At 37.5% G+C, this 27,162-nt stretch overlaps 1 protein-coding gene across 1 annotated transcript; it reads left to right on the top strand.

Moving 5' to 3' along the window:
* Positions 1–1,327: 1,327 nt before the first annotated feature.
* On the top strand, positions 1,328–25,887 carry LOC111592273 (endochitinase A). Its single transcript, XM_030222973.1, has 5 exons — positions 1,328–1,427; positions 11,635–11,693; positions 19,728–19,834; positions 22,110–22,394; positions 24,429–25,887. Exons 3-5 carry the CDS (start codon positions 19,829–19,831, stop codon positions 25,614–25,616), a joined length of 1,479 nt encoding a protein of 492 aa, XP_030078833.1. The 5' UTR covers positions 1,328–1,427; positions 11,635–11,693; positions 19,728–19,828; the 3' UTR covers positions 25,617–25,887.
* Positions 25,888–27,162: the final 1,275 nt, after the last annotated feature.

The following is a 27,162-nucleotide window of genomic DNA, read 5'->3' as shown; positions in this document are numbered from 1 at the left end:
GAAGAGTATGAAATGTAAATCAAATTTTTTAATGAGAAAGAATTCTCGAAAGATAAGGTATGTCAAGAGAAGATCTAAAAACTAGAAGGGAAAATAACTTTGGTATAATATAGGTAAAGCTTAAATTTATATGCAGAATTTGTAATAATTTTGTAATAATTTTATTTTAGTTATATTTTTATTTATTTTATTATATTTTAATTATTTGGAATGTCTAGTTCATATTCAGCAAAAATGAGTATTAAATTGAAATTGATTTAAAATCTAGTTTGTTAGCCTAAGAATGAAGGCTATTCACATATTAGCTGCGAGCTCTGGCTAGTTATGAAATGGCATATTGTAGAGAATATAGAATATATTCGCGTGATATATTTCAGGTCTAGGCTCGTACGCGTTTTAAGCGTATTGCCCGGGGATATTCTGTGCTCGTGAGCCAAGGCTATGTGCATTTGAAATGGCCAACGCTTGCGCCACAATGAAGGCAAAAGTAAACAAAAGAGGCGTGTCCAACAACAGCAACAATAGTGGCAAAAAAGGCAACAACAGAAGAGCCAAAAAAAAAAGAAAACAGCAGTGAAACAGAAGAATTGTCGCATGTGGCACTGGGTTGGGTTGGGCTTGGCTGGGCTGGGCGGGGCTGGTCTGGGCCCTAGTTGGGAAATTGTTAAGGCAGCCCATGCAGGCCAGTAGAGCGAATGAATGACGTCATAAAGCATATTAAATGAGTTTACACGCGCGCTGCACTGCATACTTTGAGGCATGTGAGTTGCCGCCGCTGCTGCTGCTGCTGCTGCCGCTGCTATTGCCGCTGCTGCTGCTGGCAAATGGCGACACTGAAAAGCCATTAACAAACGCCTAATGACGCACTCGAGACACGAACAACAACGGGTACTATTCACATGTGTTTGTGTAGTGTTAGCCAAGCTGATAATGAGCATGCTGAGGGGCAACAATTAAATGGACATGCGAGACTCACACTCTAACACTCGCCTCTAACTTACCTATTACTTTTCCATCTCTTTCGCTCTCGCTCTCTGCATCTGTCTCGCTGCCGCTGTCACGTAATGAAATTGAAATATTAAATATTCATCTAATGCAAGAAAAATCACATCATCTTTTGCGTGCCATATATAAAATGCTCAACAAAAGAGCAATTTATCAGCATCCCAGAAGTGTGCTACGAAATGTGTGAAAAACAACAACCACAATAACAGCAACAGCAACAACAATTGTAATAACAAGAAAGGCACACGCGTGTAATTTGTCAAACGGCACACACACACACATAGACACACGCGCTTAGCAGTTCTTCAGGTGCGCGCGCGCGCGTTTTTGTGTGTGCATCTAAAAAACGCGCGCGCTTTTTAACGCTCGTGCTTAAATAATGTATGCAGACAAAGGATTAAGGCGCGCAGCATATTAAATGTGTAAGTACCCTAACCCTGCCACAGACAATAATTAGAGCAAGCCCTAAAAAATGTGATGGACGCGCCTACTTTGATAAACCAATGAACATTAACAAGTTGCCAAATTAAACGTAAATCTGGGTGTGTGTGTGTGTGTGTACAGGTAGACTGAAAAGCACGTGTAGCTTATTAAATATGCAGGCCAATACATATTTAAACAGTTACACACACTGCAGAAGAAGAAGAAGCAGCGGAAGAAGAGGAAGCGAACGCGCGTTTCAGCGCAAAGCTTGGAGAAAATTTGCAACGCCAGCGGGCAGCGCTTTTATCTGCGCTTGTGTGTGTGTGTGTGTGTGTGTGTATGGGTAGGTAGGCAAGTGCTGCATACCTTTTAGGCGCATTTTTTACATAAAGCCTTATGTGTGTGAAAGACTTTGCGTTAAAGCGAGCTGAGTATGAGCCCTGCCCAGGCTTTTGGGTTGGGCCTTACTTGACCTGATTCGACAGCAATGACAGGCAATATCCTTACGACTCGATAAAAAAGGGGCCTCCAGTGGGATCAGGCACACACTAATTGAAGTCATGTGGCAACAGCCACATGACAGACAGCTACGCTGAAATGCTTTTAAACATAAAAAAGCAAACAAAAAAAATATTGTAAAGTAAGCAAAATGTGACTCAAACCAGCCAGAAGGCAGCATAAACAAAAGCATAAATAAATTATTTTTTAATGCATGCTATGACAGCGATAATCTTGAATAGCTGCCATCCATCAATGTGCACAACTCTCAATGTAGTCTATGCAATCCTTGCTGCGCAAATTAGCACGCAGTAAATTCTGTATAAAATATGCCCCAAAAATAACTGCAACGAAATTCTTAGCACAAATTCCAGCCAGAAGCCGCAGGCACAAAAATAGCAACCGAAAAATGGTTTCATTATTGTTATTTCGGTGCTCAGTCAGTAATTAAAAGCAAATCCATATTCATTTCGTGCCTGCGCGCACGTAAGTATGCTATGGAAAAGTATACAAAAAAGACAGACACTGGATACAACAGTAGGAAATTGCACACGACTGTTGAAGGCACTGAAAATCAGGTGCAGAAACACTCTCTCTCACTCTTTGTATATGTGTGTGTGTGTGTGTGTGTGTTTGTATTGTGAGGACAGAAAGGACAACGCTGGCTGAACAGCAGATAAGCAACTGTGTCTGACTGCCAGCGCTGTGTGTGCCAGCATGTTTGCTTAGCCGCAAGAACTGAAGCCTGGTGCGGCAGCTCGGTGTCAGTGTCGTTGCCATTGCTCGGGGTTTGAGTGCCTCGCTCTTTTCGGGCACCGACTATGTCGGCCTATTTGCGAGCCTTCACTTTGCATGTTGCGAACAATTTGCTGCTGTTGCGCCGTTGCGCCGAGCTCGCCCGGCTGGCAGCTTTACGTCGTGGTCGACTTTTTCCTGCCATTTAGTGCCACCACAGCAAAATGTTCGTGCGACTAATTTGTGAAAAAAAATCAACTATAGCAACAACTGTAGCAACAGCAACACTAACTGGCACGAGACGTTAAAATCAACGGTCCGTGGGCCATTAAAACGGGGCCAACAAAATGCGCAGCTCGCTTGTTGTTAATGAGAAATAAACATAAAAAAGAAATGTTACAGCAACACTGACAGCAATAACAACAACAACAACGACAACTGTGTGCTGCCAGCAGGCATCACTTGAAATGTTAAAGGGATAAAATTGCGGTAATCGCCAGCACAAAGCTAATAAAAAAATTGTAAAATATTCAACAATTGAAAAAGCTTTTAAGACCCCTTGAGCTACCCGTTTCATAAGCCAGCAACAGACACAGGCAGCTCCATAGGAAACACGCTATATGAGCTCGTCTTTATACATATGTGGCGCCAGACACCAAAACGTATGCTACACACACACACACACACGCACACACAGAGAGAAACTTTTCATATGAAGTAATCGCACTTTGGTGTTGCTGTTGTGCGTGGGCCACGGCGAAACGCGTGCAACAAATAAAGCGAAAAGAACGCATATAATATAAGCAAAGCAAAGATCAAATTGTGCTGTGTGGCAACAATGGGCAAGAAGCTGTGGGCGCTACTTATGCGATAGTCATATAACGGATTTGCCAAGAAATACATCTGACAGCTTCTGCATAAAGTGCGTGTTTACCATAAATTGCAAAAGTGCCTTTGACAAAATGCAAATCAAGAAACTTTGCTAACAAAAACTTGTTCCGCTTGAGCTGGCAAAGCCTCGACTAGATTCTATCGAATTTCAGTGCTCAAACAATTCACTCATTGCCCGCTTAGTGGAAACTGCTGCGCGTACTTTCAGCCACAAGTTGCAGTCGTTCAGGTTGAAATTCCGCAATTGACAAATCACAAATCACAATTTAAAAAGCAATATCAGAGCGACGTTTGAAGGCAAACTGAAAGTCAATCGAATGAAAGCAAAAAGTTGAAAGCAACAATTTTCCAAACAATTTTCCGCCCACGAAACTTGCGCCCACGCAAAACTTTGTCCGTCAACCGTGCCACAGTGCGAAGCACGTCTGATTGAATTTTGTGGAAATATTACTTGAAATCGAGATGGCATAAGACAGGCAAATTAGGCTTTGGAGCGAACGTAAATTTCAGTTAGTTTTTTGTTTTAATTTTTATAATTTTGCTTAAACAGTCTTTCAAGGCGTCCGGCCTTTAAACCACTTTTTAAAGAGTTTACGCAACCCCAAATGGCGTGGTGTTTTCATTGTGCTGAGGGCACACAATGTACGAACCGGATGCGAAGCAAAGCGGCCATAAACCGAATTCGCTGAGTTGGCCAACTGTCTTTCGGTTATTCAATGTCACGCACGTGCCTAGCTCAACATATCCTTTTGTTCCTTCACCAAACAAAGGCCCAGCCAAGAAGCTTTCATGCTTATAAATAGCTAACACTTGAAGCGTTGCTCCTTAATAGATAAGCAGCTTCATAAATTACGCACCCAGCGCGGTGAAAGAAGCACGGCAAATGGGTGAGAGCATCAGTAATTAGTTAGGTGTATAATTAGCATGCAGATTACAATACAGAGGAGAGCACAACAGAGAGTGCTCGGCTAGCTGATATGCTGTAAGACAAGTGTTTGATGGTGTATGAAAAAGAAAGCGACTTAAAGTGAGAATGTGATAAAGAAAAGAATTTGGCTGGCAATATATTTTCATGCTTAACGTTGTTAAAAGTTATCCACACTTAACTTAAAAGACAAATACTTTGTTGAGCTCACTTTTCACTCACATACGTAAAAGTTTACTGCGCGCTTTTTATGTTTACAGGGTATCAACTGGCGGCAGTTGTATAAACTTTCTGCGGCGTCGGCTCAACAAATTGAACGCATGAAATTATGAACAAAAATTGCAAATTAATTGAAATAAATAAAGAACCTTGTAGGCTCAACAACAAAGTGAACAAACACACAACACACACAAGCAAGCACCTTTAGGCAAAAAAGAAAACATTTCAATTATGTTGCTGTGAGTAAACTTTTTGCGGCGGGTGTTTCAAAAACTTTGATAATTAAGCCTCCTTCTCGCTCCAGCTCTCTCGCTCGTAAGAGATGGCAAGTGCAAGAGCTCATTGGCAATTAGCTGGCAAAAGTCTAAGCAAAGCCAGCAAAAAGTCAAAACAAATGAGCCAAAGCCAACATAACAATAACGCGCTGAGGGGCTGCGCCACAACTGAACAATGAAAGGGGAACAACAATGGCAGCAGGCCATTTCCGGTAGGCATGTGTGCGCGCAGCAGTCGCCAGGGGGCGTCACTGTGCTCGCTTTATGTCTGTCTGTGTGTGTGTGGGAGGGGGTGCAGCAACAGTTTGTTGCCTTGCTTATCTGTTTGCCAGCCCAACAGCAACGACAACGACAACGACAACGGCAACAACACGGCACAACAACGACACGCTCATAAATTTTTAATTAAATTGTTTTTCTCTCGCTCTCTCACACTCTTTGCTTCTCTCTCATTCTCTCTTTTATTTTGTGCCAGTGACAATGCACAGGAAAACGCACTGATTGCCTGTCTATCTGGCAGCGTATACCCATGCACGTGCATGTATGTGCGCTGCCTTAGCTGTAGCTGACACACACACACATATACAGTTAGGTTGTCGTGCAATTGCTGCGATTTGTTTGCCGTCTGCCCCGAGGGTAAATTGAGTTGTTTAACTTGCAATTGAGTAGCCCTCGAGGCAGCGAGTTACTCAATCCAGTGAAACCATATTAAATATTTACTATTGACTACACATTGCCCGTGAATTAAAGTATCGTGCCTTCGAGCAATTTATATATATATATATATGTATATATATATATATATATCCGATATGCAAGTATGCTTCATTTGCCTACTTTGTGTATAAACCAATCAATATATGTTGTGGCTTACAGCACTTTTTGGTTGCCAAATACAACCAGCTAGCGCTCACACTAAATGTATTAAGAATTTTCCAATTTTAAAAATTATGTACATATGCGCATACCTGCATTCTTTCATGCACAAATCATGCACACAAAAAATATTTTTATTGCATTTATTAGATATAGATATTGGCCAATTAAAAGAATTCAAAAATTTTGATCATTTCAAAGCAGTTCGGTCAGGGTCAGGGCTTAGTTGAACTCTTAGTTGAACGAGAACTGCAATTTATAGAATCATTTTTTATTAAAAAACCAAAAAAACCTACATACATACATACATATCTATGCATAAATGCATACGTATGCACATGCCCATGCAACATACCCACATTCTTACATACAAAACAATTTGCATTGGTCAATTCGAAAAGAAATTTTCATTTAGAGTCCAAAGAAAATAGCCTGCAGAGCTTACTTGCATTTATGAGAATCGCATAGCAGGGCGCTGCATAAGAATAATTTTAATTTCCATAGCTTTGGGTAAAATTTTTTGAAAATTGATTAAAATTTTGCGTGTGTTTGGCCAGAGAGCATAGCCATATATCCACATGCATAGTCATATATGCACAGAAATATACTGATATACATATACATATACGTAAGTGTGAGTATGTATATGTATATCAGTATATTTCTGTGCATGTATGACGGTCTGTGAACTCTTGAGCTGGGTCTGTGCTTGGTAGCAAAGGAATTAGATGCATACATATAATTGTATCTAAACATAAATATTTACACACATATAGATTACATACATACATGCATATACACATATATGCACACAGATATATATGTTAACATACATATGCATGTATACATACATAAATACATACATACATGCATATATATTACTAAGATATATATATATTTATACATACAAGCATGCATATATTTATACTTACATACATTCATATATACATATATATATAAATGACATACATCATAGATAATAGTCACTTGCCTATAAAAATACATAATAAATACATACACACATGCATACACATACATACGCGCACATACCTCAGGCATTAACAGTCACACATTCACACCCTCGCATTTAATCTAGCCAACTGTTAATAACTCTATTTATTCCCTGCAACGTTCATTGGCTCTATCATAATTAGGAGCTGTTATTAAGCAATTGAAGTAGGACTAAGGTTACTTTCAGGCAGCGCAACCTTATGTCAAGCTCAGTTGCTGGCGCATGTGATTAATTTGCTGAGCAGCCTGTTGGCCCACGTGCTAGAACGTAGCTGTCAAAGGAAATAATTGATCAAATGTCCTGATATAAATATACATAAATATTTAATGCACTTAGCCAGAAGACAGACATTATGAACGCCTCGCCATCTGTGTGGTCTGTGCTCTGTGGGCGTATGTGTATGTGTGTGTGTGTGTATGTATGCCATGTGTTGACGCCCACGTTCCGATAGCCACGTGAGTTCAGTTGAGTTGCGTTAGTGTGGGCCAGGATTTAGCTGGTGCGCAACTGTGTCCAGCAATCGGGGTCATATGATAAATGATATTGCCCGGCAATTGCGGTCAAACAGCGAGGCCTCTTTCTCTAAGAGGCAGAAAGAAAAAAAATAAAAATTAACATAATTTGCCCTTATAATTGCCCGCCATGCGACGAGCAGCTCAATGCTGACTGTGTTTGCTGTTAGCTGGCTTGCCGCTGGGTAATTTTGCATGCAAATAGCTGGAAATTAGTGTAAGTGCTCACTGACATGCCACACCATGTGCGAACAGACGGCCAACTGCCAGGCAGCTTGCAGCTCGCAGCTGGCAGCAGGCACTCGCCTCCAAGGTGAGCAGCAGCTACGACAAAGATAAACAGACGATGGCAAAATAAAGTGGCAAATGCTTAAACTAATGCTGCCTGACTGAGTGTGTGTGTGTGGATGTGTGGGTGTGTGGGTGTGCATAAGTGCATATCCTGCATGTTAAGTCAGTGTGTGGTTGCTGCATCTCTGGCTGCTGTAGCCATTAAAATGCAATAAGCGCATAAAACCTTTTTGCCACTAGCTGTGAGCAGATTTAAAAAGTCGTTGGAATATATATAAATATATATGCATATGTGTATACTATATACACAATATATTATAGAAGTTAGCGCAATTTATGATGCGGATAATCAACATACTCAATATGCAAACATTACGTGCCACAATTTATGGCTTCGACAATCGGCGAAGTACTTATTCTATAATATATATTCTGTAATATATATATAATATATATATTAATATTCCACTTGACTCTTTAAGCTGTTTTTTATTTGAAATTGAGTAAGTTACTTTATCGTAAACATGAGCAGCTGTTGCTTGTGGATGGGAAAAGTACGATATGTGCGCTGTAATCGAGTTATAAAAAAATATTGTTTCTAATGAAGTGCTAAATAAAATAATATTATTTTTATATAATAATAAAGGCAACTGATTTTCAGCTTCACTTGAAGTAGACTTCAATAAAAGGCAAATAAGCTTATACAGTGTAGCAATGGTATCTTCATAAAACACACAAATTAGTTGATATAGATGTATAGATAAAAAGATATAAATATATAAAATTTTAAGACAGTTTTTTCCTTTTTTTTTTAGAGTCTATGTGTTGGCTAGTCCCCGAGTATTGTGTCTTGTCTTGTTTTAAGGTATGCAGAAGTTGGTAAATTATTAATTTTGATCTGTAGCCAATTCAGTGGCAAAAGAACTTTAAAAATTGAGTCAAGCAAATGGAGAAATGTAAACACAACCAAAGAGAATATATTGAAAATCAATAAAAACATTTTGGATATTATTTTACAATATTTTGATTTTATAATTTATCAATTTTTGTAATTGATCGATTCTTAAATATGATTTTTGCATATGATTTAGCCCCTTTCTTTAAGAAGCAGCACAAATTTGCTATAAAAAACGCAGTTAAATATATAAAGTACATATTTATTCAAGCGCATATTTATATATTTACAAATATATATTGACCTTTAACTGAGCGCATTTAAACGCACTAAAGTGCTCTATCTATTTGTGTTACTCATTTTATTTCATTAAACAACTTTTCGAAACAATTTAGTTTGGCATATAATTATCCTGGCCGGCAACCACAGCAATTTCAGCTGCGCACGTGTGCACTTAAATTTCGAAATTACGCTAACAAAAAGTAATTAAATTAATTTACAATAAATGCAGAGTGGGCGTTTGACAGACATTGAAGGAGTGAGCGGGGCTACGTGGCGTATGCGTAACGTCATGACTGTGACGCAGGGCCAAAAACTAAAAGACAAACAAGTGACAAGAAAAATGTGCTTTTGCTCGCGTCATTAGCTTAATGAATGGGCACATGCGTAGGGACTCGGTTGGCGCTCGCGATGTCAGCAAGAGGAACTCACAAATTGGCCGACGGCCGACGGTCGACGGCAGCGTTGCCGCGCATATTAATTGCCTGTTTACGTAAATTAAAGCCGCATTTGCTTCCCTTCTTTGTTTATCGTAACCTCTTTTTGGTACACAATTAATTTGCGGTGCAAATGCCGCATCGACGCTGACAACTGCAATTGCATTAATAATTCAAAGGCAGCCGGATGACAGTTGGCTTAAACCGAGAACTCGAATTGCAGATGAGCTGTAACTGTTGCAGACCAGCTGCACTCTAGTTGAATGAAAGTATATCTATCTCAATTGCAGCTGAAAATAGTCATGGGAATATTTTAAAAATAATTAATAACTACTTCGATTCAGGTAAATATATTGTAAATATATTTTAGAATTTAGTAATAAATACGTAAATTCAGGGAAATATATTGGAAATGTATTTTAAAATTTTAATCAAATATTTATTTAATCAAAATATTATTAGCAAATATATTTTAGGTATATTTTAGAATTCAGGCAAAATTTTACACCGAAGCTGAAGTAAACTTAAACCTTGAAACTCTATTCTTAACATAAAAGCAATCGATTTTCTGATTCTAACTAATTATATTTGCCCCAAAAAATAAAGGAAAGGTCGTGTGCATTATTGCTTGAATAAATCATTAAAATCATAGCATAAATTGTACACATGATTCACCGAAAACTCCAAATAGATATTATCATTTATCAATTTTAGCCTCAAGTTAACAAGTTAATAATTCAACAACCATAAAGTATATTTGAGAGCATTCTCATAAACGTTAAAAGCTATACCAGGCACAATTTATCAGATACGCTGTCAATTCATTTCATTAGCTTAAATAAAAGGCAAATGGCTTGAATGCGATGCGAGAGCTGTTAGAAGCTGTTCTGGAGCATCGGCTGGCGATGTCATGACCATGTAAACGACATTGTAGCATGCTGCAGACTGTCAGGCGTCCGTGGCATGCATGGGCATTCGGGCTGATTCTGACACTGTCAACTAAGTATGCGCAAATTGAATTTCGAAGCGGGCAGCTGAAGAAAGCGGGTGAAAATGTTGAGCAAGCGATGCGGCCACATAAACTGCTATTTCCAATTAACCTTAGGCGTGGAATTTAACACTTAAAGTGTTACCACAGGCTCGAGGACTCGAATACACACAAGCACACATACACACACACACACTCATACACTCACAAAGACACACACATACACATTTGCTATTGCATTTGTGAATCTGAGCAAAAAGACAAAAGGAAAAAAACAAATTTTCGAGCTGATGAAAACAATTCCAAGTGGAAGATAGATAGTCAAGGCTGTGGGGCGTGGCAAGCGCAAACACACTCGAACAAGTTAAACTCACTTAATTGAATTGAATGTCAAATGATGTTTCTGGATGATGCCAAAGCGCAGTCAACTGCAAGGCGCTGAGCTCAACAATATGGCAAATGAATTGTGTCTGTTAGTGTGGGCGTACGACTGTACATATGTGTGTGTGTGTGTGTGTGCTTAGATTATGACCTGGTTACCACGCCATATTAGCGTGTCAAAATGACATCAACTTAAATCAACTTTTGCCCATTGTTTGTGCCATAGACATGGCATTAAACGATAACGAGAACGACAACGCCACCAAACCTGAAGCCAAATGTCTGTAGACAATTGCAGCAGAAAGGTGCGCGGGTGGTTTACTTTATGCTTCTGCTCGGCTATAACTGAAGAAACCTCGAGGCACTCGCATTCACAGTCAAACAAATTTCCACCAAAGAAACTTGTGCGTAACTTTTGAAACTTGACTTTGAATTCACTTTAACTTTTTTACTGACTCTCAGGGAAGGGCGTTTCATCATTACTCAAATTTGTATTTACTTTTGTAAGTAAATGTGATTAGATCTTTATATGACTGTGATATTATAAATTAATTTTCTAGAGCTTCACTTGACAGTCTTTAACTAAATGTCTAGTATATTGAATATATAGACAATCTATAGCTCCGGCAAGCCCATGAAATGATGCCATGTCTTATATATAATACATATAATTATATATATATATATATATATATATATATATATATATGTATGAATGATTGTATGTATGTATGTATGTATACATATTTATTTGTATAAGCCCTACAATTCATATTTGTATATTACTATTTGTATGTGTTTGCTTATTCCAAACGCAGCTAAAGTTTATGTTTGTGTTTTACTACATTGTAAATGAAACAAAAATTCTTTTTATATATTTGAACGACATTTTATATACTATCTGGTAGTCTCTCTCTCTATCTCTCTCCAGCTCTGTCTCTCTTTCTCTTACGCTAATTCTTACCCGCTCTATTCTTTTCTGTTCATTTTAGTTATGTGACTTCTTATAGATGGCAATAAAATAGTACTGGGTGTGTTTGTGAATTTTTGGGTAAGTAATATTTAAATACACAAAAAATAAATAAATATATAAAATATATATACATTATTTTATGCATATAAACTATTCAAAAGAAATTTAATACTTTAATAAAATACAGCCTGTATGGAGTTAGTGCTGTAGTCAAATTTTAAAGATTTTGCTTACTTGATTTATGATAGCAATTTTTATGGGCAACCCTCGGCAACTGTTGACAGCCTGGCCAAGAATTTGGCCTTTGTTTTTATTACCTTTCCACACGAGACTGTCAAATAGCGTCTGGCTCCGGGTTTTCCCGTTGCTCGTTCCCCAGTTGAGCGTAGTCGTGGCAACTTAAACACGTTGACATTTGGCTTATTAAGATACGGTCTGACGGCTTGACAAGGAGCTAGAGATACGGTCAAGTTTAATAGGCAAATGAGCTCTGCAATAAATTTAATATGCATGTTAAAAGCAATCAGCTTTGATTATCGATAAGCCGTATGATAACCCTTTTTGCACGTCGTTCTGTATTATCAATTAAAAGCCAATTTATCGCATTTGCCATGCAAAATTGAACAGTGGAAAAGCCTTAAAAGTCGGCAAGGAGCAACGTTTTGTTCGGCAACAGGCTGTATTTGTTGTATTAGTTATTTTGTTGTTGTGGGCATAAGTTTAGGGCAGAGCTCAAAAAGGCGCGTCGTGCCACGCATAGAAATTGAGTTGCCCCCAATTGAAAGCGTTGTTGTTAGTGTTGTGGCCACAAAATGGTTGGCACACAACAACACTTAAGTTTAAGTGACTACTCGAGACTTTTGGAGAGCGCACACAATGGCGGCAGCAACAACTGAGGCTGTGGCTGAATGGAGGCGGCGGTGGCGGCTGAGTCGCCAAACTGCGTGACCGGAAAGTGTTTGGCGTTTCCGGTTGACGCAGCCGCCAGCCGAATGAGTTGTGGCACTGCCAACAACTGGCGGCAGCAGTCGACGGAAGTTTGCCGCGTAGACTACGACCACAACAACTGTAGCAGCAGCAGCAAGCTGGCAAGTGCCACAAATGCTGCACGTGTTTGTGCCACAGGAAATTTGAGTAACAAAAGCTTAACGCGACACAATAATACTCTGACCCGTCGTAAAAACTCCATGGCCAGAACTTTGTCAATAACATTTTAAACTTAAAAGCCGTAAACTTTACTTAAGATATCTGCTTAAAGTAATTTGACATCATTAAATTGCTTGCTATAATGGAGTACTATATATATATATATAATTTTTTTTTTTGATTATATTTATAAAAGTGTAGAACCTGTACAATCAAATTTAGTACCTTAACAATATATATATATATATATATAATAAGTTAGTTAACAAATTTATTAAGGATTTATTCAAAATTGTAGCATACTTTTAGGCTGTTTTAAATTAAAATTGATTTTAAATATTTTTAATTATTATATCTGAGAAATAAATTAAGTTAGGTTGCTAAGTTTATAGATAGAGAAATTAGGTAGAATATATAATTTTGTATTTTTTATTTTATTTGAATTTAATTATAATATAAATTATATAAGGATTTTTTTTTTATATATATAGAGAGAGAGAGAGAAAGAGAGAATGAACAAATATAAATATTTTTTTCATTTTTGATTTTCTTTTAATTAATAAAAATTTAGTACATACTACAAAAATTAGCAAAAAAATTTTTATCAATCAGAATAAAATAAAATAAATAATAATAATAATTTTTAGCTGAAGAATATCCTAGAGATTTTAGTATGCTAAACTATGATTAAGACAAATTTAATATATAATAGAAAGGATAAGTTCACAGCGAGTAGGGTTAAAAAACCTATATATATATATATTTATTTATTTATTATATATATATTTTATTATATATATATTTTATTTATTATATATATATTTCTATGTACTTCAAAGAAATAATATAGAGAAGTTCAAAATTGAGGTATTATTTAAAACATAATCTATGATTAGACTCCAACTAAAGCTGCTAAATTATCCATCTACCAATGCGAATTTTCTTAAGCATTCATTTCTTTTAGCTACTATAAACATTTAAACAACATTAAAAACTTCCAATAGATTTTACGCATCATTTTTTTTTATACATTGATTTATGTAAAACAAAATATATATTTTTTTGGAAAAATATGTATTTTATATATGTTATACCCTATATTAAAACGAAGCCAGGAAATACCCTGCGTGCAATATTGGACACGTTTTTATTCAGACACGCTTTTTGACCCAGAGCAAACGTTCTGGCCAGTTGCAACAAATGTCACGTTTCGTCCATAAAATGTGTTAAAATGTTAATACAGGACAACATACAGTAACAGTAGCAACGGCAAGAACAGCAACCGCAGAAGCCCTAAAATGAAAATGAAAATGGAAACTCAGAAAAGCCGCAAACGGGTCAACTACTTGTATTGGTTGTCCTCCTTTCATTGCTTTACTCTCAAGCTGGTCCGTGACGAAGCCTCCATTTCCCGTATGCCATGCAAATTTTAAGCCGGCAAAAATGTGCCTATGTATTGAGTTCTTACTTACTTGTAAGTGAACGCTTTTCGCTATAAGGTAAACGTGGCAAAAAAGGTGGGCAATGGCCAGGCTGAAAAAAAAAAATAATATAAAAAGAAAGAAAAGTTAACTTAATTGCTTTTGCATAAAGCAGCCGTCAAAAAGCAGCTGCGCCATTTGCCAGTCCAGCGCGGGCGTCGAAGGCGAGCAAAGTCGAAACAAGTGCGCAGGTGAAAAGTAAAAAAAAAAATAAAAGAAAAAGAAAAGAAAGGAAAGAAAAGAAAAGGAAAACTGTGTTTGCTGCTGCTGCTACTGCTGCTGCCAGTTGAATTGGCGCTCAATTGTGCGGAAAAAATATTTCCATTGGCTGATTTGCACGGCTAAAAGATGAAATGCAGTCGAAAGTAAAGCCTGGCAGCTGAAGTCCTTTTCAAAGTGCCTGAAACTGAGACGCATTGAGCTTAAAGCGTGCCAGATTTAAGCTGAAACTTGGGTATATTTTGTGCCTAAGTGTTATAGAGTCGATGCTGAGCTGCAACAGCAGAACGCTGCACCCACTTAATGGAACATAATTAGAGATTAGGCAATGTCAGCTTAGCAGCACACAAAAAGATTTTGCCATACTTATGCCAGCTAATCAGCGACTAATCTGTTTGATGTTACAGCTTTCGCTGACAGACCGAAACGAGCTGGAGCCAGAGCAAAGATAAACATATTTAAGTGCTTTTAAAATGTCTCGGCAAATAAGCGGTTTCCATTGGACATTTTACAAACGAGTGTGTGAGTGTGGCAGTGTGTGTGGGGCTTAACGCTTGGCTTACAAGACCTAAGAGTCTTAAAAGTGTTGAATTAATTTGTGGCTGGGGTTGACAAACGTATTTTTTGGGGCCTGGGTAGGATTATGCTAACTAATAGGACATCAATTGGGGAGCCCTAAGACTAGGCAAACTACACACTTGGGTCAACGTACGATTTGATTAGGTTTACCCAACTTAATTTGACAAATTAGGGTAGGAGCAGGCCAACAAACCGACTCCCAGAGGAGACTTTAATGGCTGACTCAAATTTATTAGCAGGTTCAGTGTACGCATTTACTGAACACTTGCTCCACAACAGTCGCATGCAAGTACGTATCGTACAGTACACACACTTTCTTAACGAACAAACGAACGAGCCGTCAACTATTTGATGGCAGGTAAACAATTCTGAAAGCCCACAAAGGTATGCAACAATAATTTACACAGGAAAACGCAGTGCGGTCAGAGAATAAACGAAATGGAGGGAATTGATAAACTAGATAATATCCTAGAGGAGAGCATTTAAAAATACAAAAAACTTTATTTGGCATAGGTTGACCAAAAAACGGCGTTGCTTTCGGCTTTATTTTCAAACTACATTTGTGCCTTTATGTTTGAAATATATATCAAATAAGCAGTCAGCTTGACTTTTCGAACAGTGCTTCAGGTGTAAAACGCAATTTGGCTGACTCCATTCAAGATATGCCATGTCATATCTGGAATGTTGGCCTCGAGCTGCTTTAAAGTAGCATAAAGTTAAAGCTTAATAACAATAAGGAAATATCAAATCGTTTATCACAAGCGTGAGCTGACTGAGTCGATAAAATTTCTTCTTCACAATTTGCAGCGCTGCATCGCTTCTATTGTCACGTATTAACAACTGAGCAGCAATTCCAATTGAATTTTTTATGAGCTTCACATATTCAACAAGCGCAAGACGTTGCCTGACGAAAAGGCGAAACTTATTGAATAACTGAACAGCTAGGCGTTGGTGATAACTCAAACAGCTGCTAACAGCTAGTGATCGCTTTAGGTCACTCTATAGAGAGTTAAATAAATATATATATATATTTCTTCATTAATACATAACTTAGTCTCAAATAGTTACATTTTTCATAAGCTGCATATACCCTACGTATAGCTAGCACATTGAGTATATAAAGCGCATTTTGCCCACACGAGCCACATAAATAATTTACAATAACACGTGTGCGCCTGCCTGGCTGACTGTCTCTCTATCTGTCTGTCTGTGTGTGTGTGTGTGTGTGTATTTGCTGTGGGCACTTTGACTAAATGGCGTGTAATAAAATTTCAATTGCTTTGTCTGCTTGGCCTTTGTTTGGCTCTTTGCTAGAGCTGGGGAAGAAAAAGATATACTCAAAGCCTTATCACGTGTGCCATTCAATTAGGAAGCAACGTTTCGACAAGCGGTGCTGAGCAGTTGAGGCAAATGTCCTCATCCAAATGCAAATTATTCATAATTGCTGCTTATTAAATATAATTTGGGAATTCCGACAGACAAGGGCGTCGTTGTCAATATTGTGGCAGCGTGTGTGCAGGAGTAACAGGACAACGTGATAGCGCTGCTACAGCGATGTCCTTGCACTCACATGGACGCATACTCACACTTGGTTTAGCCATGGCCCTGACCTTTGACATTAGCTAACTGTGGAGCCGAAACCAGAACTGTATTGGCCTCGAGCAGCAAATTTGCTTATGATTCGAAAACATGCCGAAAAATAAGAACAAGCCGAAGAACAGGCAACAAACACAAATACATAAGACACAAACAACAAATAAAAAATAAGAGAAAGCAAATTAAAAAAGATGTATAACGAGACCGGCAAGAAAAACACGTTAAGCAAACACGATAACGATACTATATACATAATGTGTGTGTGTGTGAACAAGGACAGCGAGGACAACGAGGACAACAGGCGACAAGGCGCGCACACACACACACAACAAGGAACACACAGAAAATTTATTTCAATTTAAAAATATTCGTCACGCGCAGCACAAAAAGCGAGTTAAAAGCTCGAACCCCCTTAACGCCCCCGAGCCCCGCCTAGTCTTCTGCTCCCCGAACAGACGGTGCGGGGGCGTGGCCATTTGTATAATTGCTGTCGTGCCTGGGCTTAAGGAACAGAGCGAGTCGGGAGACAGCCGGCTGGATCAGACATTTAGTTTAGTTTATGCCTCGACACGCTCCAAGGACGCGTCGCAAAAGAAAAAGGACATTATCGTGACAGGCATTGGGCTAAAAAGTTTATGGCGCTAGCCGCGGCGCTGCCGTAATTGAAAGTATATCCACGATTTATGGCTGTACATCATTGATATGCCGCCCGAGCCACACACCCACACACAGAGTAACTCACAGCACAACTCCTGCAGACGAATCCTTGACCATGGCACTGTAAACGCTTGTTGACATCGATTGACATGGCGCACAATACAATGGCGCGTACCATGAAGGACCCCCAAGTCCGCGACCAGCTACAAGCGGGCGCAAAAACGTGCATGCTTTTATAGCCGGGGGCTCGGGGACGAGGCCATGGCCGGGAGAACCACGTGTTGTCCTTCAATCGGCATGAAATGCAACAAACAATCGCTGCCAGCCACTGAATGGGAACGAATCAAGCCGAGCACGGGGCCAAGTCAGGTGAAACTTGCCTTTTGTGTGGGAACTGTCAACTTGGTTTGTTGTGGCTATCGTTGCCATTTGCATGGGGCCCAGGCCAACCAGCCACAGCTGGACTAGAATTTATTAGAATTTCAAATATACCCTTGAAAGGAATCTAATAATTCTGTCACCAAGCGTGTGGGGTTTTTCACTAAATTAACTTGATTCGACTTGATTGAACTTGATTAGACAGCCTTGAGAATGTTATATGTGCGCATATGTACTTGATCGGAGCAATAACCTAGGTCGATATACTTGCCTTTTATGATATTTCATCAACTTAAATGATATTAGGAGAAATGAGAAGTGCAAGTTGATATGATGATACGCTCTCTCTCACTCTCTCGCCTTTCTCTCTCTCTCTATATATATATAAATATATACATATATATATGTCTCTCTTTCTATATCTACATCTATGACTATCTGTATGCCTTTCTCTCTCTCCCTCTCTTTCTCTATATATATATATATATCTCTCTAAATATATCTATGACTATCTCTATCCCTCTCTCTCTCTCTCTCTCTCTCTCTCCCTCCCTTACTGTCTCTGTTTCCTTGCTTATATTTTTTCCATCTATATTTCCATCTCAATTTCTCTCTTTCACTCCGACTATCTCTCTCTCTATCTGTCTCCCTCTGTTTTTTTCTCTGTCACTATCTTTCTCTAATACTTTCCCGCTCTATCTTTTTGCTGCTTTCTATCTCTTTTTCACTGCTTTCTCCTATACTCTATATACTTATTTATATCCATTTCTCTCAATCTATCTTTCACTATTTCTCTTTCTTTCGCTCTCTCTCACTCCTTCCTCTGCCTCTCTCACTCTCTCTCTCTCAACATCTCTTACTTGCCTCTTTATCTCTCTAGCTGTCTTGTTTTTCTATCGTTCTCTATCGTTCACTCCCTAGCAAACGCCTTTCTATGCAATTTTCAAAAACTTAAATGAGATTAACAAATATTACACTTAAATATTAAAAATTTAAAGCAGCTACATATATATGCCCTCACATAATGTAAGTTTACTTAAGTTGAGTTGAAGTTTGTGAACTTATTTCATATATGTTTGAGGCTTGTAGCTACCTTATCAAGTAAAAAACTTGAAGTTCTTAAATTTTAATAGCTTAACAAAAACTTTTTACTCTTTTGAAAGTTCTCAAGGCCTGATAGCCGCCGCTGCCCTTGGTATCCCCTCTTTATTGACTCTCGTAACATTTACACACGCATTGTTGGTTTGAAGTGGCAATTCCTACTGCCGATTTCAATTAGCCAGAGATGCATTCGAACCGAAGGACACTGCCTACGCATTTGCCAAACTAATAATAAGCTGCAAGTACGAGCTCGAGCACTAATCAGACCAATCGAAGGCAAAGCCCCGTCCAAGTCCCTTAAGCCGCACACTGCTGGAACAGCTGGGGCTGATTTATTTTTTTCTGTCATTGCAGTTGCGTTCATCCATGTTGCAGACGATGTCCTTCAACTTGACCAATGGCTAACTACAAGGCTGGCTGGTTGGTTGGTTGGCTGCCTGGCTGAATGGCTGGTTGCCTGGCAAAGGGGCTAAGGGGGTGGCAGGGGGCTACACATAAGTCTATGGCCGTGCGTTTGCATTTTGTTTGAGTCAAATGTCCTTGTCAAGCCCTAATGGCATCGTCGCCATTTTCCATTCTCCGTTCTCCATTGTCCTTGTCCCATGTGTTAATGTGGCACAGTCAAGGCGCATTTCCTGCAACGGCAATAATGACGCCGACGAGCTCCTTTCCATTTATGCCCCATGCTAGTTGCTCAAATCGAATAAAACATGTCAAAAGTTTGCTTGTATTCTGGCGAGTAATTGAAATGTATTTCATCATGGGTGCATGTATCTATCTCTCTCTCTCTCTGTGTATGCATTCCATTGGGATGGCATGTGTAGCGCAGCTCCTAGGAGACAACATGATGCTTCGAATGGCTACAGACAAATGATGTTGGAATTTTTTTTTTTTTGGGATTTCGCTTGCTTGCTTAACGCTCATCTCATTTTTCTCTCTCTGGTTTTATTTTCAGAATTTATGCCTGTGCAGTTTTCCATCGATTTTCATCTTGCGCCAACAACAGACTGGGGATGAAAAACCAAACATATGAAACGGATTTGATATTAACCAAATATGCAGGTAAAATATGTGCAGCAACAAGACTTGGTATACAAAACCAAAGCAGGAAACAAACAGACTTATCTGATGAAATATGCTTTGCTATCGAATGTGATGCCAGACATAGAGATATGCACTATAAACCTAACTACATAAGGTCTTCTGTCACAGAGTTACTACAACTCTAACTGGCTCGACCCATAGTAGTTGATTGAATAAAATACTCAAACAATATTAAATGGCATTTATATTTAGTTTTTATAGTATTTGATGAAATAAAATACTCAAAAAATTGTAAAATAAATTTATATTTAGTTTTTATATTATTCATAGTATTTGATGAAACAAAATACGCAAATAATATTAAAAGGAATATTTAATTTTTATAAATATATATGTCTACAGCATATTTCTCGCTTTAAGTTTCATTTACTTTAAAAACCGCAAGTTAACTTTGCACGTAATTTTATACTAAAGAAGGGTGCTGAAGTTATTTTAAGAACTTAATGAGCGTTGGTGCAGTGGAGCATAGTAATTATACAGCATTTTTTTTAAATCAACAACGTTTCAAATGACTTGTTTATTTTTTCTTTATTCATATATATACATATATATAAAGAGAGAGAGAGGACAAGAGGCATTATTTAGCCATGAAGTATTTGCATGTGCCGACAACTCGTGCATGACGGTTTAATTAATTAGATTTCTTATTAATACTAAAGCAGTGAGACTATAATATATATATATATATATATAAATATATATATATATATATATATATATATATATATATATATATGCATATATAAATTAAGCTAGACAAATGGGGGAATATGTATACAAATATAAGTATATAAAACTTGACAAACATGTGAGTACATGTTTAAGTACATATAAAATAAAAATGAAGTAAGCAAATATGGAAAATTAAAGCAAATTAAGTATTATTTCTATTGCAAACAACTAATTTTGTTTAGCTAGAAAAATATGCGATAAATGCTGTCATTAAAGTTCATTAATCGTAAGTTGTTTCTATCTCTGTCTGCGCTCGCTTGACTACGTCGACAGACGAAACTTAATTTTTTAAAAATGTTTTTCGTACGTTTTTGTTGTTGTTGTTGTTATTCCACCGCGAGTAGCTTTGACCGAATACCAGGCACATAAATTGCAATAAGAAGTCGGGCAAACGAAATAATACAGCGCTCTATAAATTGAAAATAATAACACACAGCGCAAAGGACAGCGAAATCCCAAATGAAAAAGTGCCGACAGGTGTGCTCATACACACATGTGTAGGGATGTGGGTGTATATGTATATATATGTGTGTGTGTGCAACAGGGCTAACGCAAATATTTATTGGCGCTGAGCGCAAATGCATTTTGGTTTGTTTAACATGTACACGGTCACACTTTAACACGCGCAGGGTCACACTTGAACAAACAATTATAAAGTATAAAGGACATTCAGATTGAATTTATGTAAAAGCTGTAGTTGAAACTTAACTGAGTGTATCGTATTAAATGGCGTTTAAATTTACAGGGTATAATTAAAATTTATAAAAAACTTGGAAAATTTGAATTATCGATAATTATCGATACAAATTTCTAATATAACAAGAAAAATATATGATATTTAGAATATATAACAAATTCAAATAATCCTTTTTCACTGAATTGGTTGAAAAACCTTCAGTTATTGATATTTATCGTAACCTAAGTAGATTAGCTCAAAATAATATAGTAATATAATAATAGTTATACATACATATATATACATATATACATAAACATATAAATATATAAATATGCATATTAAATACACAAACCTAAATTGAAGTGAACGATATTTATCGGTTCCTGGAATTAGAAGCTCAAAACAATTTCTTATATAATGTAATACATTTATTGTATTTGTTATTATTGTATGATAGATATTTAAAAATAGCTTACATATGAGTTACTAACGTATGAATAAAGTTTTTAAGTAAATCTAACTTATCGATATTTATCGTTCAATTCATTAAGGCGCGAAAAGAATCAATATTAGAAGTATATACTTCAAATGGATTTTATGTAACAGAGTATGACTATGTATATAGAAGAATATACAGTACTAAAGTAAATTTTTATGATCGATTTTTATCGTTTTCAAGGTAAAATAGATTACGTTAACATTTACTGACATTCTAAACAACAACTGCATTTAATTGCCATCCGTCTATTTTTGTTGCAATAACAACATGAAACTAATCGATTTCGAATTATTTATTTTGCTTTTTACATTTTGATATTTCAGAAACAAGAAAAAAGGCGCGAATTGCGCTTAAAGCGATTCTGGCGCTCGCCAAAAACAACATCATCGGAGGAGTCAACGGGCTATGAGAGTCCGACGAGGACGAAGCCAGCCAGCAGCGATGCACAGCGTTTCAATCATCTGCACTACACGAGCCTCTCCCAGGGGTCGGGCACCACCTCGTCCTCGACGACGGCGGCGGCAGCAGCAGCTGCCAATGGGGCATCAAGCAGCAGCAGCAACAAGCCATCCTGTTCGCTGCCGCTGTTGCAGGTGTGGCCCAGCCAGGTAGGCACAACCAACACACACGCTCGCTGTTGTCGCTTCTATCTGTTTGCGTGTGTGTGTGTGTTTGTGTGAACTGTAAAAGTGTCAGTTCGTATAACGAAAAATGATTTCTTTTTCACATTTGGTATTTGTTCTTTTTTGTTCTTTGTTCCTTTTTTGTTCATTTTCCTATTGAGGTTATGTTGTGCGTTTTGTGTTAATTTGTTTTCAAACTTTTCTCTTTTACCTAACCCCCTCGGCCCCACCCACAACCAATGTGCCACTTGTGCAACAAAAACTATACAATATGTTTCTGTGTGTGCGTTGCGTGTTTGGTTTGGTTTTGATTCCTGGTTTTGCTGGTTTGTTTCTGGTTTGGTAGCCGCTTTTGCGACAGGAGGGCTTCGTACAGTTGCGCCGTAACAGTGGCCCCGAGGGCCAGCGGGTATGCTTTCGTTCCTATAATACATCAAGTCTCTATCTCTCTCTCTCTCTTTCTCACACACCATCTCTCTTTCTCTCTCTCGCTCTAGTCTTCTGTTTTTAATACTAACTATTACTAATACGTTTACTCCAAACCTACAATTAAATTCGTAGATTTTTTTGCATGCCTCGATTAACATATATAAATATTCAAAAAGCAACGAGCTTCTGGCTCGCTTTTCCCCAAAACCCAATTATATTGACCGAATTTTGTAAAAAAAAATAAAAATCAAGTATATATATAAAACCATCCATATTACTTGAGGTTTTTTGCGTACTTAAAACACGTTTGTTAAATAGACTACGATTTTTGTGGCCCATTTTTGTCGAATTACCTTTTTTCTAACTCCATGCACAAAACATCGGGGATTTGCTTCAAATAATAAACTTTTGTATATAGCTTTCAGTTGATTTTTGACCATAGAGCAGCGTTTGTGTATATAGAATTTATTTTAAATATATTTTATGTATATATATATTTATTTTTAAAGCATGTTTTTAATTATTTAAATATTATTCTATTCGAATCTAATCAAGGTTAATTATTATTTTTAAAAACTATTTAAATTATTTAATTAAAATAATAAAAAAAAATATTCTTTTTATTGTTTTCAATATTTTTAGATAATTGGTTTAAATTACAAAAAAAAAAAAGATAAATAAATATTTTGTATAATCCTTTAATTTTTTTCTTAAAATAAAAAAAAAACATTTTTTATTTTTATTCTTATTATTTTTCTGTTACTTTGCTAGAATATTATTACTGAAATTTTTTTTTTTAGATTTCATTTGCTTCGATTTCACTGCCAAATAAAAATTCTATTGATTTTTAATTTTTTTATCAGCCAAATTTATATACAGAATATTTTGCTTAGTTTAGTTAACGCGACAAAATCGAATTGCACTTTATTTACTTATACAATTTTGTTCCATAACAAATTTTAACTCAATATAAACAAAAACAAAGCTGTCAAAAAGTGTATTTTTTTACTAAAATTTATTTTCAATATTTTTTAATTTATTTTATATATTTTAATTTAATAAACAGCAGACATACTGAAACTGTATACTTTGTTTTACTACAATCAAGTTTTAATATTAAACTTTTATTAAACACAGTTTCAAACTGAAATTTATTATCAACAAAATCTAGTAAAACTAAAAAAGGAAGACATCCTCTTGTCAACCTTATTATATTTTAAATTTAATCAAAAATTCTTTTTTTTCGTCAATTAATTTCAACTACTGAGTAAAAGAGAATTATATAAGCTTTGTAATTTTTATTAATAGACCTATCGATTAAACCTGGCACATAAACAGTCTAAACTTAACTAAAGACTTAACCCGTAAATACTAGACACCCTGTATATATTAAACTTAAGTAAATCACATGAACAAACCATCAACAATTGTTGAACACATTAAAAAACAAAAACAAAAAAACGAAGCAGAGAACTGCCTCCCACAGCTGCTCCCCGCACAAATGGCTTAAGAATCCCCGAAAATCCATCCAGTGCACCTCAAGGAGCAAATTTCATTTGTCGCTTGGCTCAACTCTTTTGCCATTTACAGGACTCACCGCGCGGCGAAGCGGATGGCCAATCCTTCATCTTTCCCGCCATTGTGGAGACGAGCGTCGGCAGCACCAACGTGGCATCCACCAGCAGCAGCAGCAACAATGACAACAACGACAGCAACAACTCCATCGCCACCAGACGCAGCAACAATCACCTGACACTGAGAACGGAGCGTCGCAGCTCCCTGTACTGTGATACCCTGCACGCCGGCGACTCTGGCATAGACTCAGTACAGGCATCGCCCTCGCCCAATGCATTCATTGCTCCTCCGGGCGTACATGGACTGCCCGGTGGCCATTCGGGCGGCAGGTCATGTCATGTGTCGCCCACCAGCACGCCCACACAGGGCTCGCCGAATCTATCGCTGGGTCGTCGGCACATGCGAAACAGCATCTGTGTGGTGCCCAGTGGCGGTGCGGCCAATTATAGACGCAAATCAAGTGCGCTACTGCATCCGGATCATGCGCGCTTATTTGCCCTAAGGATGAAGCATGCGGCTGCATTGGAGCGGGCGCAAACATCGCCGGATCAGACATCGATTGAGGATGCGAATGAGTTTCATGATAATGGACTGGCCACCAATATGCGTTTGTGCTCTGCCTCGTCGTCGACGACGTCGTCGCTGACATCCGTGGCAGCGGTCAGCCTGGGCGGGGGTGTGGCAGTTGCCGGTTGTGGGGGCGGCAGTGGTGGTGGCAGCAGTGGCGGCATTGCCACCGCCAGCAGCGGCGCCTGCTCCTCCTCCGCTTTTGCTGTCGGCGCGGCGGGCGCACAGCAGCGAGTCTCCGATCCTTGGCTGCAGCCACAATCCGATCGTGACTCGCGACACGGCCACCAACACGATGGCCGACGGCGTTCATCGACAATGACCGCCCGCTATTCGCTCTTCGATGCACTCGATCTGGAGTACGTGCTGCTCCGGGCGGCGGCGCGCGGCTCTGTGGGTCCCTACTCGCTGAGCGAGTCCATACACAAATTGACCTTCACACAGTCGCTGGCATTTCCAGCGCTGGCGCGCGGTCTGGCCACCAAGCGCCGGAGATCGGCTACGCACACCAGTTCCAGGCCGCTAAATCCGCACGAATCGGGCTTGAATACGTGCGCAAAGGTTGTTACCGCTGTCGTCCTGGTTGCCATCTCCTTCATGGTCTTTCTCATAGTGTACAAATTTGTGCGCACGTGAGGTTTGCTCCTGGCCCCGACGCCAGACTTCTCCGTCACATATCAGACGACCACCAGGGACGAAGTGGATGCCTCCACCTCTTTCCTGCTGTCCACGTCAACGGCGGGCCGCAGTCTGGGCAAACATTTGTCGGGGTTCAGGAGCCAGTTGGGCCTCAAGCAGGCAGACTTTGACTTTGAGTAGTAACAGGCAGACGGAAATTGTAAATGCAGTAACGAAAAATTTGTGATAAACTTTTCAGATGATAAACAAATTTCCACACACACACACACAGACAACATCAAGGCTTAAAACTATTAATGGTTAATCGCTTGCAAGTGTTTCAATTGCAGTAATAAATAGCATTATCATAGTTAAGCATTTTACATTTCAATATTTTGTATAACAATATCAAATTCTAAGTGCTTCAGCTCGTTGTGCGCGCGCCAACCAAATCGCTAGCAAAACGCGCGCATCGCAAAGTCGCTAGCAAAACGCGCGTGTTTCTTCTCGCATTTCTTAGTGTAGTAAAACTACTTTTATAGCAAAGGAAATTCATTTCATTATTTAAAGTGCCTAACTAACTAACTGTTGAGCTATCAAATGTATTTTTTTATTTGAAATACGAATTTAACAATTAGCAAAATCCCATTTTTAAATTGGCAGCAGGTTCCATAAATAAATAGAAAAAAAAACATTTTTAGTCAACTTTTCTAGTCGAAAAAAAATTTTAATAAAATTTCATAATTCTATTTCAAATATTTTAGAAGTTTTGTTATGTTTACAAACGTTTTTTAATGCTCTACGTATTAATGTGGTTGACAGTTGGAAGGGAAAATTAATTTAAATTAAATTAAATTTAGGAATAGGAAAATTTCAATTTATAAAATTATAAAAATATTATTTATTATAAAATTTATGATTTGCCAAGATATAGATATATTTTAGATATATTTAAATAATATATTAAAATATTCTGTTCATATAATAAATTTTTTTTATATATTTATACTATAATTTTAAGAGATCATATCATATGAAACATATTTCTAAAACATTTTGTTTTATCAAAATATACTTAACATATATTTTATAAATATTCATTTCATATCATATATAATTTATATAATATTTAGCAAAAATATAGCATAATCTTTTTTTTAAATATTATTTCATATTTAACCATTTTAAAAATATTGATTCCATATCATAAATATCTTTTATAAGATATAGAATATATTTATAAATTCTTCCTTCATCATAAATTATTTTTAACGTATTATATAAATTACTTTAAAAATATTTTTAAATATTGTTTTTAGATTTTTTTTAAATATTTTTATGCTATTAATACACATTATTTATTTAAATCATTTTTTTTATATTTGCCACCATAATAAGGAACTTTTTATTCCTCTAAAAGTTTTTAACAAAAAATTACTAAATATAAATAGTCCCTTCCAATTTGAAAACCCAATTTTAGCCTAAATCCAATTATTTATTTTAGCATTAAGCATTAAGCATATAATGATATAACAATTATATTTGTATTAAACTAAAGTAAATT

This window comes from Drosophila hydei, unplaced genomic scaffold, assembly GCF_003285905.1.
Source record: "Drosophila hydei strain 15085-1641.00,03,60 unplaced genomic scaffold, DhydRS2 tig00000001-arrow-pilon, whole genome shotgun sequence".
Classification (NCBI taxonomy): Eukaryota; Metazoa; Arthropoda; class Insecta; order Diptera; family Drosophilidae; genus Drosophila; species Drosophila hydei.
This window is presented reverse-complemented; position numbering and strand designations above follow the sequence as displayed.

Bases quoted from the DNA above. Each gene is read 5' to 3' on its own strand.
- LOC111592273 (XM_030222973.1), top strand. The intron at 22,395-24,428 runs GTAGGCACAACC...TGCCATTTACAG, and splicing joins TGCAGGTGTGGCCCAGCCAG to GACTCACCGCGCGGCGAAGC.